General features: G+C 41.6%; 1 protein-coding gene across 4 annotated transcripts in view; it reads right to left on the reverse strand.

The window, feature by feature from the left end:
• LOC119175350 (death-associated protein kinase 1-like) overlaps positions 1–16,998 on the reverse strand; it is a 180,763-nt gene that overhangs the window by 27,645 nt on the left and 136,120 nt on the right. For all 4 annotated transcript variants that reach the window (XM_075889439.1, XM_037426387.2, XM_075889438.1 and 1 more), the window contains 8 exons: positions 16,763–16,960; positions 14,775–14,873; positions 12,637–12,735; positions 9,782–9,880; positions 7,822–7,920; positions 6,270–6,368; positions 5,442–5,519; positions 4,115–4,304 (listed from right to left, as the gene is read on the reverse strand). In XM_075889439.1, the coding sequence (XP_075745554.1) occupies positions 4,115–4,304; positions 5,442–5,519; positions 6,270–6,368; positions 7,822–7,920; positions 9,782–9,880; positions 12,637–12,735; positions 14,775–14,873; positions 16,763–16,960 (961 nt within the window). The remainder of the gene's footprint in view (positions 1–4,114; positions 4,305–5,441; positions 5,520–6,269; positions 6,369–7,821; positions 7,921–9,781; positions 9,881–12,636; positions 12,736–14,774; positions 14,874–16,762; positions 16,961–16,998) is intronic.

The raw sequence follows: 16,998 nt of genomic DNA on the forward strand, positions 1-16,998 counted from the left end.
GCTTCAGGTGCTGAAGGATGGCAGCCCTACTTATCTCCGAGGAGTAACTGATAGCAGTTGCCTGGATTTGACATTAGTGTCGCATAGCATTGTCACGAAAGTCCAATGGTTCACGGACATTGAAACCCACGGCAGCGACCATATCCCCACGTACGTGACAGTCAGAGGTCTCGACAATTCTTCTTCCCCTGGACACGCAAGACATACTGACTGGAAAGAGTATCAGATATCAGTGGAGAGCAAGTACACACACGAACCGCCGGAATTCATTGAAGAAGTTATTTGTTATGCGATAGAGACTTCTACGAAGATATGTTCGAAAGAATCGAGACGTACCGCATTTGACCAAGAGTTGGAACAACTTCGAGCGGTCCGCCGACGTGCCGAAAGACAATACAGACGCACGAAATCTATGTATGACCTCAGAGAATCCAGACGCATTCAGAAAAAAATCCAGTGTCGAATGCACAAACTCCAGGAGCAACGATGGAAGAGTTTTTGTGACTCACTGGACCCTCAAAAGCCTTTGTCTCCCGTATGGAGGACTCTTCGAGGTATTGACTCACATCCGCAACAGCGTCGTCCCTTCACCGCTCTGGCGCTACGTCAAGTCGCTCACAGCTTGATGTTTCTGGTGAATTTTGAGCAAAGATCGCTAATGACATATTTACACCGATCAATCTATTGCCACAGGACTTTCCAGTCGCACGAAATCAGCAAATGGAGGTTGCATTCGCTATAAAAGAACTTCATGATGATGATGATGATGATGATATGTGGGGTTTAACGTCCCAAAACCACCATATGATTATGAGAGACGCCGTAGTGGAGGGCTCCGGAACTTTCGACCACCTGGGGTTCTTTAACGTGCACCCAAATCTGAGCACACGGGCCTACAACATTTCCGCCTCCATCGGAAATGCAGCTGCCGCAGCCGGGATACGACCCCGCGACCTGCGGGTCAGCAGCCGAGTACCTTAGCCACTAGACCACAGCGGCGGGGCATGGAAGAACTTCATGCGGAGTTGAACACATGCAGACGCTCATCATCCCCAGGTCCGGATGGAGTGACCTATACTGCCCTACGTCACCTAGGCCCGCAGGCCCAACGCTGTCTCCTGGACATTTTCAATAAGTCTTGGCATGATGGAATGGTGCCTGATGAGTGGAAGTGCAGTCGACTGGTGCCTTTGTTGAAGCCCGGAAAGTCTCCATTGGATTTGGCATCATACCGCCCTATAGCACTAGCAAGCTGCGTGGGCAAGGTCATGGAGAGGATGCTGCTTACACGCATAGAATGGTACCTGGAACGTTATAACATCTATCCTGATGCTATGGCAGGCTTTCTACAATGTCAGCCCTCAATTGATAGCGTCATTGACTTAGTGACCTCTGTTCAGCAACAGAAAGCTAAGAAGCGGCTGTCGGTAGCTCTGTTCTTAGACGTGAAAGGTGCCTATGACAACGTGACCCATGAGACTGCTCTTGAAGCAGCTGAACTTGGAGGTCGTGTCTTTCGATGGGTAAGAAGCTACCTCACAAAGAGATCAATGTTCGTTCTAACTGAAGATGGGCCTACGAATAAACATTTCACAAGTCGTGGGGTGCCACGAGACGGCGTTTTGAGTCCGACTCTTTTCAACCTGGTTCTGGTGGGGCTCACCGAAACGCTACCACAGACGGCTTATATATCTCTCTACGCTGATGATATCTGCATTTGGGCATCTGGCGTGACACGGCCTCAAGTACGCGCAAGGATACAGAAAGCGGCAACGATGACATCGGCATACCTTCGCCAGCAAGGTTTGACTATCGCCACAGAAAAATGCGCAGCGGTGGCGTTTACACGCAAACCGATGTCTTTTTACCTATTGTGCATCGATGGCAGAGCAATCGCATATAAGAGCAGTCAGATTATTAGGTGTCATCATAGATCGTGACCTAACCTGGAGCCCGCATGTCGCATACCTGAAGAAAAAGCTCATTGGCATTGAGAATGTGTTCAAGTTCGTCGTCGGAAAATCATGGGGCCCATCCGTGCACTCCATGTTGCAGCTTTATACAGCCCTCTTTCTCGGAATTCTCCGGTACAGCCTTCCTGTCCTGTCCAACAAGTGCAAGACTAACATCCGTGCATTACAGAGCGTGCAAGCACAAGCGCTTTGGACATGTCTTGGCTTTCCAAGATGCTCATCGACAGTGGCAACTATTGTCATCGCACAAGAACAGCCGGTCACAACGCATATCATTGTCGAGACGCTGAGAGCACACATTCGGCATTTATCATGGCTACCGTCACATCATTTAGCGTCTTTGACAGCACGGAGGCCCCATAATTCGTTCTGCGGTATTGTGACAAAACATCAGGACATATTACCATCTGGCTTCAAACTTGCGACGCATCCAGCAGCTGCGTTATGGAGTATCCGTCAACCTGACGTGCGCTTATCAGTTCCTGGAATCGTTAAGAAGGCACGCATGTCACCGCTAGCCCTGAAGCAATTGACTTTGCGACTGTTGGACGAAAGGTACTTCGACCACATACATGTTTACACCGATGGCTCCACTAATTCTAACAGCTCTAGAGGAGCAGTGGTTGTTCAGTTTCAGTTTAGTTTCAGTTTCAGTTTTATTGAGCATTTTCTTCACAGAGTTGTGAAAAAGAAAACGCAAGGATAAGAGCAAAAAGCTGCTATGTTAGCAGCTTTACGAGGCTCCGAGGTTCCATCTGATAATGTGTTGCTTCGATACAAGTTTTCTCACACCACGACGTCGACAGCAGCAGAGCTCGCAGCGCTTCAAGGTGCAGTAAAGTACATTCTTCGGCAGCAACCTAACCAATGGGCCATCTTTTGCGACTCGAGGTCAGCCTTACAGACACTACAGTTTGCTATGCAGCACGGGTTACACGAACAATTCGTATATCAGATAAGACACGACTACCACGAAGCGCTCAAGAGGGGTCACGATATTGTATTTCAGTGGTTGCCGAGTCATTGCGGAATTGTCGGCAATGACCGCATGGATGAAGCTGCTCGATTGGCTCATGACCAAGGCCTGCGCACGCCCATACCACTCTTGAGAACGGACGCTGCAAGATGACTACAATCACTTGCTCGCCGTATAACTCTCCTACAATGAAATACAACGGGTTTCTCCAACACGCATCTGTATTCTATCGACCCAAACTTGCAACTTCGTTTGCCATATGGGCTCCCACGATGCGCTGAAACTTTACTGTGTCGCATGAGGTTGGGCGTGGCATTTACGAATGCGTACTCTCGTCTCCTTGGAATGGCGAGCACTTCGACATGCAACATCTGCGCCTGCGAGGAAACGCTCGAGCACATTCTATGTCATTGCCCAGCATACCAGTCTGAACGACGCATTATGGAAGCCAAGCTCTGTCAGCTGGATTCACGGCCAATTACAGAACAGAAGATCCTGGGACCTTGGCCGATGGTCTCCCATACACGCAAAGCCACGAAAGCCCTCTTGCACTTCTTAAAAGGACCACCAGACTTCACGACCGCTTGTGAAAGAACAGTGTGACATCATGCTGTGTAGTCTCGAGCTGACTATTCATTTTTCTATTTCTTACTCCTCTTCTTTTCCATTTCCTTCCTTTCTATTATTCTCCCTTTCCCCCACCCCAAGTGTAGGGTAGCCACCCGAGCCAAGCTTGGTTTACCTCCCTGCCTTTCCTCTCTATTTATCTCTCTCTCTCTCTCTTTCTTAGCCTGTTTAATGCAACATTACCTAGCTCGCCCTCTACATTGTGTACTTTTTTCTTTATTCTATTATTTTGACCTTTTTTACATCTTAACTGAAATTTCAAAAATAAAATGCATCAGAAACACGTATGCTACCCTAACTGGCTGTTTCAGAAATTAGACTAAAAGCCACATGAACTGGAAGTCTGAATATCTTGTAAACTATACAGACCTTCCCCATTGTAAATATACTTCAAGTTAACATGCATTATTGGAACCTCATCCAAGAGGAACCAAAGTTCTAATGTACTATGCTGCAAAAGTGCAGTCAGACTTGAAAAGTGGCACACAATTATAAACATTAGATGATGTAACACATGAGATGACCTTCAAGGACTTACTTGACTTTGGCCTTGGCGATGTAGGAGATGTCTTGGAGCGTCGAAACCAGCTGCTAAAGTATCCACACTTCAATGACTCCAGCATCGTTGTTTTTCCCACACCACTGTGTCCAAGCACCTTGAGCTTTATTCGAGAGAGTGGTTGAGTTCCTGGTATCATTTGAGCTATGTACTCTTCTTTTAGTTGCTCCTGAAAGAAAAGGAGATGGTAAAAAAAGAGATTAATATCATACAACAACTACAGTAACTATACAAAAAAAAAGTTTCACAGGTCTCTAGCAATGAAAGAAATTTTTCACACTTTTTGTACGTCCTAGTGGTTGGTCACTTTCAATTCCAAGATTTTATGCACTAAAAGCTTGATCGGACTGAAAGGCATGCCATACTGGGTGACTCCCGATTATTTTCACCACCTCAAGTTCTTTTAGATACACTTAAACCAATGCACACTAGTGCTATTGCATTTGATCCCTATTTCAGGGTGGCTGCAGTGGCTGGTAGCCAAATCGGAACTTCAAGCACCTAAGCCTTTTAAGAAACTGTCTTGCCATTGCACCGAACCTATTAACATTTTTATAATTCCTTTACATATTATATTAAAACTTTGTATTAAGTCTTGTTAATCATTTAGATAATAAATAAGCACGTGTATAGAAACAAAAACTGTAATAGATTATATCGAAAAGTTTTAGACATCAGACATGACAGCCCTCATAGGCTTGTCGATCTGAGTGTCTTCTAGCCATAATGTAGAACCAGTAAAATTTGATATGTGAAAAACAAAAATTCTGGATTACTGCTTAAAAAAACGTGCTGAAAAGTTGTCGATTTAACTAATGCATATGCAAGGTATAAGCTCTGTTTTATAGCTATTTATAGTAATTAAACTTCAAATCAAACTGTGCAGGGCACCTAAGGAGGTCATGCTATTCGCTACCCTTTGATTGACATTTGACACCAATCAGGGCCCCGCCGCGGTGGTCTAGTGGCTAAGGTACTCGGCTGCTGACCCGCAGGGCGCGGGTTCGAATCCCGGCTGCGGCGGCTGCATTTCCGATGGAGGCGGAAATGTTGTAGGCCCGTGTGCTCAGATTTGGGTGCACGTTAAAGAACCCCAGGTGGTCTAAATTTCCGGAGCCCTCCACTACGGCGTCTCTCATAATCATATAGTGGTTTTGGGACGTTAAACCCCACATATCAATCAATCAATGACACCAATCAGGTCTTTGCAGGCTGACCCTTCATCTGCTTTCACAATCGCCAGACATGAAACTTAAACAATTCCTCTCAACAGAATTTTTCAAAAGGAACACTAATTATCACTTACATTCCTCAGCCGATTCAGCAGGTCACCTATAGAACTGTGGCCTTGAGCAAGTGCAGTGATTTCTGCTGGTATTCCATCCTGTGAACACAAATTTACAACACACTGCTGTGAATGTCAGGATTAGAAGCATATAGTATATACAACAAATTATGTTTACATGTTCTATGCAATGTGGAGCTAAAAAATACAAAAAAGATTCATTATAAGATTATTTTCTTTTTTAATCTAAAGTATCATATTGCCCCTCTGAGTGTACGTTCAATCTTGTTGGTGATAATACACTATTATCTTTTTGCACAGTAAATGTCCCGACTGAATATGTGAAGTAGCTTTGTGACGAGATTGTGCTGTATGTGTGCCTAAATGAGCTCTTTTCCTTGTTTGCCTGGTTTTAGGATGGCTCATTTATATACCAAATATGTAAAATGTATGGTGTACAAACAGAAGTTCATGGGACACGTGTTCTGCACTACACTTATTGTATTGATCAAGCCAACTTATGACACATAAGTGGTCTTGGTATCATTTTGAATACTAGTGTGCATGCTTTCTGCTTCTGATAATTTTTGTAAAAATCCGAGCAGGCGAGAGAAAACTGCAATGCAAACTGCTGATTGAATCGCATGGATGGTGGCATGCTGTTAGCACACTGCGAATATTTGCACATGAGCACCGAGTAAGGTTTAGTAGTACTTATGTGTGCATGATGAAAAAAACTACAAAACAGACGCTCAGAACATGCATGAAAGCAATTTGTGTATTTGACCATGTAGGTCTTTGATGCCCATAAAAGATATCTTAGTTTTTATCTTCAGTTGGTGAACTTACCCTATTCTTTTGATCAACATTGCAGCCAGCAAGGCACAGACAGCGCACTATCTCGGTGTGGCCATTTTTTGCAGCAAGGTGCAGAGGATACAACCCAGCCTAGAAAAGAAATATGAATTTAGGTCAGTAAACGACATTTCTGCCAACATGCTCTCATTGTAAAACAGAGCAGAATCCAGAGTCAAATATCACGAAATATAAATAGACTATTAATCAAATATTTTATAAAATAATGGCTAAATATCAACATGTGCTTGCACATGATACCTTCTTTATACACAATGTGAGCAGTGAAACATGAGGCCAGAAGGTCTTTCCAAACTTTGTAACTCTATCTTTTTCTGACAATTCCTGAAAACAGTATAAGAAAGGACAGATGTTGGCAGTACCCGTGAATAAAGATTTTTGGGTGAAATAAATGTCCAATAATCACACCTGAAATTTTGTGAATGGTCAAGAGCGTGTGTATAGCTATATGCTACATAGATCCCAAACATTACTAGTATATATCGTACGTACCGTCGCACCAAATATGAGTTGCAACATGCGGCCCACAGTCAAAGTGGCACAAACATTAGATGATATACCGACAGAGAAACAATCAGCAACATAAACACTGTATTCAACTACTGGTATATGCCAAATCAATATAACATTTCTCGTTGTTACATAACATTTCTCGTTACACTGTATGCTTGGGGGCCCATTCAACCATTGCCTCCGAGTTGAAATTTATATTGAGTGCCACTCTACATTACTGTGAAGCACTACAGCAACAGAACAGACATGTTCTAATCTTCAGTTTGGATGTACCTACATTGTTTCACATGTTGAGGCTCTATAAAGTATAGAAGCCAGAGACAGAATTTGTTCTGAACAGTTAATGCACCCACCCAAATGCAATAAACGACCACATGTAATAAAACTTGCACTGAACTGCAAATGATCATGCATGGCACCAAACTAGACACATCGTTTTCAGTTATGTTAATAAGTGAGAATCAGAAGGCTGGCATTAGAAGTCATCTGCCTACAGGAACCTTGTACAAGGAGGCACAACAATGCCCCCTGGAGTGAACAAATGACAAAGATGCACTACCAAGTACAACACACATCTGAAAGAGATAAAGTAGCTTGATTAAAATTGAGAAAGAACTATAAAACAATCATAATTTCCTCAATTTTTGTTATCGCCCCATAACATGTGCGAGTGCTGCCTTCTGCAAACCCCGCTGATAAACTAATAACCACTAAGATAAGCGATTACACGAACAACAGGAGCATTACAGATCGTTCTGGAACATACATGACTGCCAGCGATAATGCTGGAACATTCGACGGCACATGTATTATTGCTGACACGCATCACGACTTGTCAGTTGATCGATGGGAGATGCTCAGTTTGCCAGTGTGCATTGTAATCAGTGCCAGTGTGCATCGCTGTAATCTGACTTTCCATTCACCATTCACAAGTTCGGCCAAATAAACTGTTTCCTCTTGGACCTACAGTATGCTCCCTTTGTCCACATCTTGACACCGTGACAATACGTACCTTGTTTGGCACGTCAACTTTACATCCAAAAGCACACAGTGTCTGGGCTACGGATAGAAGGCCATCACGAGCAGCCACATGGATTGCGGTCTCCCCATGCTGCAAGAGGACAAGTGATGAACGTGCATGTTACAGAACACGGGTAAAAACAAATGAAAAAAGCAACGCTAGGCCTTTACCAAGTGCACAGCACGGTCAAAGTGAAAGCTGGAAGAGCGGACTCTCTCCAGCCTTTTGTAAACTCTCTTGGGGCAACTACGGCAAGTAAACTTGCATGGTATCCACTTTGCTAGAAACCATCATAATTTTTGTGAAGTAAGAAAGCATCCACAATGCCATTATTTGTTATTCTGTGGAAAAGTAAGGTACTTGTTACACATATGTAAGGTATTTTGTGCACTTTGCTGATGTGGTGGCTGATGACAATGAACAATTATGAATGAACTCTTTGTTATTGGTTATGGCTTTAAACGACACAGTAGCTACATGATTTGCATTTTGTGACCTCGGTCATTATTTTACTCTCCTACCACACCATATTACATATGTCAATGTGATTACTTGGCAAGTGTGAACTAACCACTATGCTATTTATGTGATAGGGAAGTGTCCACTTTACCAGTATTCGTCACTTTTGGGAGATTGATTGATTTGTAGGGTTTAATGTCCCAAAACCACCATTTGATTATGAGAGACGCTGTAGTGGAGGGCTCCGGAAATTTTGACCACCTGGTGTTCTTTAACGTGCACTCAAATCTCAGTACACGGTCCTACAACATTTCCGCCTCCATCGGAAATGCAGCCGCCGCAGCCGGGATTTGAACCCGCGACCTGCGGGTCAGCAGCCGAGTACCTTAGCCACTAGACCACCGCGGCGGGGCAGTTTTGGGAGAAGCATGGTATCCGCGACACACATGTAAAGGAGTATGTGCACTTTATTGGTTATTATGTGCACTTTATTAAAGTATGTGCACTTTGTTGGCTGATGGCGATGAAAAATTAGGGCTGATCCTTTTGTACTGTGTTTGAAGCATACTCAATGACCTGCTCATCATACAATTCACGTTGTGTGGCATGTGGTTGTTATTTTACTTTTATAAAATGCTCATTACACATGTAAACATGATTCCTTTCCTGAAATGAAGCTTGCACATGGTCCTATTGCAAAAAAGTTTCAAGCTCCCAAATGGCTCCACGGTAGAATACTTGGTGGCTACACAGTGCTTCTGGGTTCGAGCCTCATTTTATCCTGAATATTTTTACTTATCTTGATTTTTCTTTCCTTATTTCGTGCAATAGCCATTTTACAGACACTGATAGTAACGGACAACTACAGTGCTAAAAATGGCTGTTGTTGTCATCACGTAACAGCTTTGGCAATAAAAATCTCTGACACTCCAAGCACATTTTTTGTAAGAAATTGATAAAGAAGTGGCAAAGTACTAGTACACTGTTTGTCAACATAAAAGGAAACACCAAACTAGCATTGACGTGTTTTTTTTCTTCTCGTAAACTTGAAATAAGGTAACCTTGAATGAGTGATTTAAATTAAGATGACCAACTCCATACTTCGTGTTACATCAAGCACACCACTCTGAAAGCTATGCAAGAATGTAAGTCAGCAAAATGTGTTAGCCTGGGCATCTCGCGGTCGTATTTAATTGTTGTGAACTTGACCTCTGCAATCAGCTTCCGCTGCACGCCACTGCAAATCGCGGAGGACACATTTTGAAAATAAAAGAACGCTAACTGATTGAGAACAACCTATTAAAAATCGCATAATGGCGTTTGCTTATTTTTAAGGCAGAAAGCATCTTCATTGATTGCTCAATCTAAGAAAGTAAAAAAGATCCTTGTAGGAGGAGTAAAATCATTGAACTATTTCTCTACGAGAATGCATTTACTGAAAGAAGTTTCACTAGCTTCTATGGCACTGAAACAGGCTATAAGGTCTACTTACATTGTCAACAACATCAGTTTGGCAGCCATTGTGAAGAAGGAGCAGAGCCACCGAGACATGGTGCCTCCTCAAAGCCAAGTGGAGGGCAGTGCAACCATGCTGCAAAGAGGAAAGAGACAACGAGCACATCGTCATCAGTGAGCACCATCATTCCTGAACAGGCAGCACTGCCAGCATTGCTTTTGAGCTTAGATTATTTATAAGTGCCATCAATTAGGACTCTTAAACATAGGCTAGTCATTTTATTTAAATTTTCCACACTTACTGTTCATCTGCAGATAATTAAGTTATGAAAATTATAACCACCACTTTGTATTTGCACAACAACAACAACAACAACAACAACAACAACAACAACAACAATAATAATAATAATAATAATAATAATAATAATAATGAGCAGGAGAAGAAAAAGACTATTAATACTAATATCTTGGTTTTAAACAGCCCAAAACTATGATATCATTATGAGAGATGCTATAGTGGAGGGCTCCGAAAATTTTGACTATCTGGTGTTCTTTAATGTGCACCTTCATTTCACAGTGCAAAGGCCTCAAGCATTTTGCTTCCACCGAATGTGACCGCCGCAGATGGAATCGAACCCATAACATTCAGGTCAGCAGCAGGTCATTGTAGGCACTCATCCACCTTGGTTGTTTCAGACACCAATCAATACATACACTTGTTACTAGTGGATACTAGCGGGTTAGCAACCTAGCAACACCATCATGCCATAAGTATGAATACTCAAGGCACTTCACTTGCTGAAAGCAATTAAAGAGAGAATAGTGCACTAAAGAGAACCTTCCCTGGAGAATGTGCTTCATTCATGGGAAGCTGAGGGTCACAAAAAGACACCAATTAGTTTTATGGTATTCAGTATGCATCACAACAATAATCTGACAAGGCTGAAACTAATCTGAGGCCTCAACATACTTACCCAAGAGTAAGCAACGTTTTAAACAATGTTGTCAGCTCATTCGAGAGTCAGCCATCCCTCAAACAATATTGTCAGCTGGGTGATGGATACTGGTGAATAATATAGGTGCTCATGCATTCGGAAGCATTGTCAAAGATAAGTTCATACTAATAATAATATAACAGAGCAGAAAAGCCGCGATGGCCATTAGAGTGTATAAACACTATAATGCACGGTACGATAAAGGCTCTACTTTGGTGGGTGACACAAATACATCTGTCATGAATGTCGTTGCAGCTTCCTTGGGGTGAAATAATACAGCTAGCACCTTACATTACAGCATCATACTGTTGTGTACATAATCAGCTGCACTGTTGGTCACTCGAACAAATATTGTAACTGTCCACTTTAAACAAATCTTTAATCCACATGACAGCCATGCCTCTGTGATAAGATAGAGCAGGTGAATAAATAATGTGCAGTGTGTGCATTTGTTTACACGGCAGCACCTGCATGCAGGTGCTCATAACATGAACACAGCTTGCCTTGCTGCATTTGGTAAAATTTGCATGCCATTAGTTCAACTTTTTCTCTACAGTTAGTTTTGCTTTTTATACACCAACATAGCTCATCCTTAAAACTTTCTACCTTGCCTTAATGTCCTATCAATGAGTGACTGCCTTCTGTGTAGTTATAGTGTTCACTATATCATCTCACAAAAAACTAGCTTGCTATTGTAACTACTCATCACTAGTTCACTCACGTATGTCCACATCATTTAGTTTATTAAATCAAGAAGTAATAATGATAATAATAAGAAGAACTATGCCCCTAAATCACAATATGATCATGAGAAACACCCGAAGTTTTCCGAACGTTTTTACTATCTGGTGTTCTTTAACGTGCATTTAAATCTAAGTACATGGGCCTCTAGTCTTTCACCTCTATGGAAATGCAGCCACCGCAGCTGAGATTCGAGCCTGCAACTTTCGAGTCAACAGTAGAGCATCACAACTCCTATACCACTTTGGCGAGAAATCAGGAATTCAAATGGCCAGGAAAAGCTAAAGGATTATTTAGTGAAGCCTCATGGAGGTATAAAAAGGTGTTTAGAAGCTGATGTCCCGACAGCCTACTCTTATTAGTTAATGTTTGTATGTTGCAAGCATGGTTGCAAAAACGTTCCCTGCGTGACACAACACCGCTGGCTCTCGCATTCCTCTAGCCTAACAAAAGTTGTATTTATTAAATGCACTTGCATCCTCTGTCATCATGTTTCAGCCTCTAAAAAAGTCTACACGTGCCAAAATCTGGTCCTGCATATATGACCACTGACAACTTCAAATCGGGCTGACACAAAGGTTTGCAATTGGTTAACAGCTTCACAGAAGACACTTGCACGTGTAATAATAGCACTGTGGCACTTGTTTACAATGCAGCATCTAAATGTGGTCACACGAAAGCATAAGGGAATGCGTGCCCCTTATGTGGAAGATGACAGCTTAATAAATGTGGGGTTCTGTGTCCCAAAAACCCTATATGTGAGAGACATCGTAGTGAAGGACTCCATAAATTTTGATCATCTCATGTTCTTTAACGTGCACCGAGATCGCACTGTACACAGGCCTCTATCGTTTCGCCTTCATTGAAATGTGATACTGCCGTGACCTAGAGCTACCCCACCACGTTCAGGTCAGCAGCCGAGCAGTCAAGCCACTGATCCACCGAGGCAGACGAAGATGACAGATTGAAAAAATAAAAAAATTCTTCGGCTTGGAGTGCCGTTAGAGTCGTCAATAAGCAGACTTCTTTTTATCAAGGTAAGCTGCCTTAAAAAAGGCAAATATGTTTCTGAAGATGTTGCTTCCAGCGACACCATAAGACCACCTGTTAAATAATTTTTCATTGATACTTGAGGTAAGTTAAAAGCACCAACCTTGTCTAAAAGATCAGGGTCAGCACCAGCTTCAAGGAGGCAACGGACACTTTCGAGATGACCTCTTGCCGATGCTGTGTGGATTGGTGTTTCACCTTCCTGTTTCAAAAGAATGACAGTTGTTTTAAAGCTGAGATCTGCACGAAACACTAAAAAGATGTCATTGATGAAAAAAAGTGGCAATATTGAAAATTATTAATTAATAACACAATTTAAAACAACTGGCACAATGTTCTAAACACACGGGCACTACTAAAATACAACGTGCCAACATGGCAGCACAAACCGTTTTAGACTTCTAACGAAATTGGCTCTTCCCACATCTGACCGTACCCCTGCTCGCCAATGTGAAGAGAAAATATGACAATAAGTTACAGTTAACAGTGCAGTGCACAGGCCCTGACAATAAGAGTGACCCGTACCGAGACACTAAAGTAAAATACTGAAGAGTCCCTGCAAAACATTTTCAGCATCATCAGAAATAGAAAAGGCTGCCAATCGGTAGTTGAGACTTTTTTGAACACATGGGCCAAACTTTATGGCACAGCCAATGGCCTGGAATTTACAATGAACTCTGAAAGTCAGAAATAATTTTTTCTCTCGACAAATAATGCCGTAAATCCAAGTTACTACGCTATGAACCCAAAGCCCACAGTCATTGGCTGATTTGAGCATTATGAGGTGCATAGTTATCGATGCTGCTCCAGAATTCCACCACCTGCCCATTAACACTCACGGTCACACTGAAAGTAAAACACATGTTGTTCAAAGAAAAAGAAAAAAAAGAGCCGACAAAGAGACACAACTTCTGCCTCATTTTCAACTCCATCTCTAAATAGCTTGCGGTGCACTCATTAGTACGAAGGGAGGGAGAAATCACTCGAAGTGTACGACAAATTTTTATATAACTTCACTCTACTTTGACAGATCCTAGAAATTTTGAGGCAGTCTATTTGTCAGGCAATAGGGTGTTTGAATGAATTAAGTCATTCGACAATTACTTGGAAAAGTGTTGCAGAGACCCGTTAAGAAAGAGTGTGCCACAATCAAATAATGCTCCTGAGATACTACAACGATCTGTCATACTGCGAGTGGTTTGATAGAACAGTAAATGTCTTGGGAAACCAAGACAATAGACAAGCGGCAATGCATACCTGAAGTTCTTGCTACTATACCTGCTAAGGATTAATCAACTATTCATAACAAAACCTTAATATAGTGAAGTTCCAAGTGACATATTACATTTATTAGCGTCTTTATAGGCATTACATGCTCATGTGGAAAGAAAAAAAATCGCTTATTTTAGGTTTATTTTGCTATACTTCGTACTGCCACATCGAGGTGGAACAATGTTAATAAACAAAGAGAACAGCGTGTTATAAAAAGCCCAGGGATAAACTATGGCCCTTCTTTGGTTTCTGAATGTTCGCTTTCCCCTCTTATAAAAATCCACGAAAGCTGCTTGATGATTATGACTGGTTTCTGGTTAAGCATATTAGCCATTGTCAAACATTCGAGAACTAAAGAAAGAAACAATGTGTGAAGGAACCTGGACCGGCTCACCTAACAACTCTCGATATTTTTTCAGCACAACTATCAAAATATAGCAAAATAGTAGTTTAACAATACGATATGTAATGCTGGTATATATTGCATAAGACGCATAATTCTGGATATTGAAAAGAAAATGTGTGCCCATCAATTCCCCCGCCAGTGCTCAAACATTTCGCATTAAAGATATGCATATATAAAGCATTGAAAGAGTATCTCACAACATTCAGTCCTTACTGTGCCCTTTGGCAACCCTTTCAGAATTCTTCGTACGACAGAAATGTATACTGGCAGTGACTTTTGTACAAGTTTTCAGCGACAGTTACAAGGGAAACACTTGGGTACCGATGACACTGTTCACACCACATTCAACACCTTCCTTAAGGAGAAAATTCATGAGAAAGTGTTCCGCATCATGAAAAACTTTCTGCATGGAACATTTTACAAGGCCCTCTACCTGATGTACATTCAGAAGATTTGTTCATTTTGCACAGAGAGGATATCAAATAGTGAAGGTATGCAAAAAACGAAGAATTAACAAACTGCAAAAATTAAAAGTAAAAAAAAATTGCAGCCAGATATCGAACCTTGTTCCGAAGGTGTGTGTGGGCTCCCGCTTCGCATAGAACATGCATAATTGTTGGAAAGCCGTGCCATGCTGCGATATGCAACGCTGTGTCTCCATGCTGTAGTGAAACAAAACGTTTTTAAAAAATGAACGGTGTGCTGTGCATTAAAAAATAGTGCATGTATCCTGCAATTCATAATGCACACAAACACATTCGCTCGTATTTCTAAGTCATTAGTTCAGTTGACAAATTTAGCATACAAATAACTTAAAAACATTTAAAAAATACCCAGAACCAGTCATTGACTTGTCTGGCACAAGCAGTCTCAAAGCCAGTCGCAACCAGTTACAAAACCTATCAACAATGTTGCACACAAGTGGTCCCTGACAATATTAAAGTACACAGATACGTTAGCGAATCCCGCACTGAAATACTTTTCTTTAGGGCGAGAAAGCACTACGTATGCTTAATGTAGTCAATTAATTTGCCCTAACACTGTCAACCATTGTGCCAACCTCTTGCTTTCCTCAATTAATCAAGTGATCGCCTCAGAATGGTGTTGGTCCTACATTCTAACCTAAGAAATCTAAATAGATTTCTCTGTAGCTTTGTACTACATTTGAACTAGTGGATGGAAATTTTCCCTTTCATGACCTGTCTTAGCCTATATTTCCTATATCCTATATATATGGGTCAGTTTGCTGCTACATTTGAAGTACGCTATCGCCTCCAAGAATAAAAGTAAAATTTTTTTCAACTAGTATTTCATGTAAAAACAAGTTAACATCACACCTCAAAACATATGTTAAGGCTCCTAACTCTGTAGCTTATATATGCTTCTCCATAGGATGACACAATCTTATAATCAACTCCTACCTCATCTTATAGAAACCTTCTTTATGTACCTAACACCATAGTACCCACGTGAAGGCTGGCAAATTCTAAAATGCATAAAAATAACTGAATTCATTGCATCGCCTTATGCAGATGATGAACAAATCGTAGCCAGTGCTGAGGAACGCTTTGTTCTACATGACAGTCAAGCTCAACTGAGATTTTGTGGAGCATTATGTGTGGTCAAATTTCTGGAAAAAAAAAAATGGAATGAGCTCTAGCAACTACAAGACTCTCTGCGAGTACACAGAGATGTACATTGTACAAAGCCTTACTCAATGAGTGGTGATATTAGTGACTTAAATTGTGATAACAAGCTGCTCTTGCCATAAAAAGGCATACGATAAGGTGTCTTAAGAGCCACAGACATGTTCTATGTAATTCTTTCAATCTGTATTTATTATTTTATTCTGCTCAATATTGTAGGGGAGGACTAGACAACTGCTGGTTTCACTTTCTTACTATCAAGAAAAGAATACTTGTTCTATGAGAATGGAAAGCTAGAAATCAGTGGTCTTCTCAGAGAAATTTTATGCCACACTTTGTGCATTTAGATCCTAGAAAAGAGCTTACAATTATTTTCCACCACCCCTAACTCTCCCCACTGCTAAGGGGCACTTCTCCGGATCTTTAAAGTTCTTCGTACTGTGCAGTAACCCGTACTTTTGTGACAGAACCCCTAACAGCAGACATAGGTTGGTCAAATTTTATTTTTACTAGTTTAATCTCTTGGAAAGAGGCATGAGTGAATATCTCTCTTCTTATAAGCAGGGTACCATGTTTGCATTTTCTGATCAAGCACTGATGTCATGCAGCCACACTGGTGTCCACTATAGCCACTTGTCTATTATAAAGGGGCTTCATTGCATCTAAATAAAAGGACTTGGTCGCTCTGATTGCAGATTTACCTAATTTAATCTTTCATTTAATTCTGATTTCTTCCATTTGCTATTCATAGGCTTCATTGCATTATTTTTATCAAAACAGTGCATGCAATGATGGCTGTTCATCAACATCCATATGACTGTTTTATATTTAGTGGACTATACACATGCCATTACCATCACTCCACAACACTGCTAAAGTGAGCAGAGGAATTCACTACTTAATACCTCATCAGTCACATTGATGTTGGCACCAAAGGAGCAAAGAAGTTTGACCGCTGGGTGGTGACCATAGCGGGCAGCGACATGCAGGGCAGTCTCGCCCGACTTGTTCTGGCAGTCCACCGAGACTCCGTTCTCCCACAGGTACTGGATAATGTCCGTGTGACCCTGCCGGGCTGCCCAGTACATAGCACTGTCCCCATGCTGTGAGAGCCAAGAAATAAATCGATCAGTTGAAACCC

The sequence above is a fragment of the Rhipicephalus microplus genome, chromosome 3, assembly GCF_043290135.1.
Source record: "Rhipicephalus microplus isolate Deutch F79 chromosome 3, USDA_Rmic, whole genome shotgun sequence".
NCBI classification, from domain to species: Eukaryota; Metazoa; Arthropoda; class Arachnida; order Ixodida; family Ixodidae; genus Rhipicephalus; species Rhipicephalus microplus.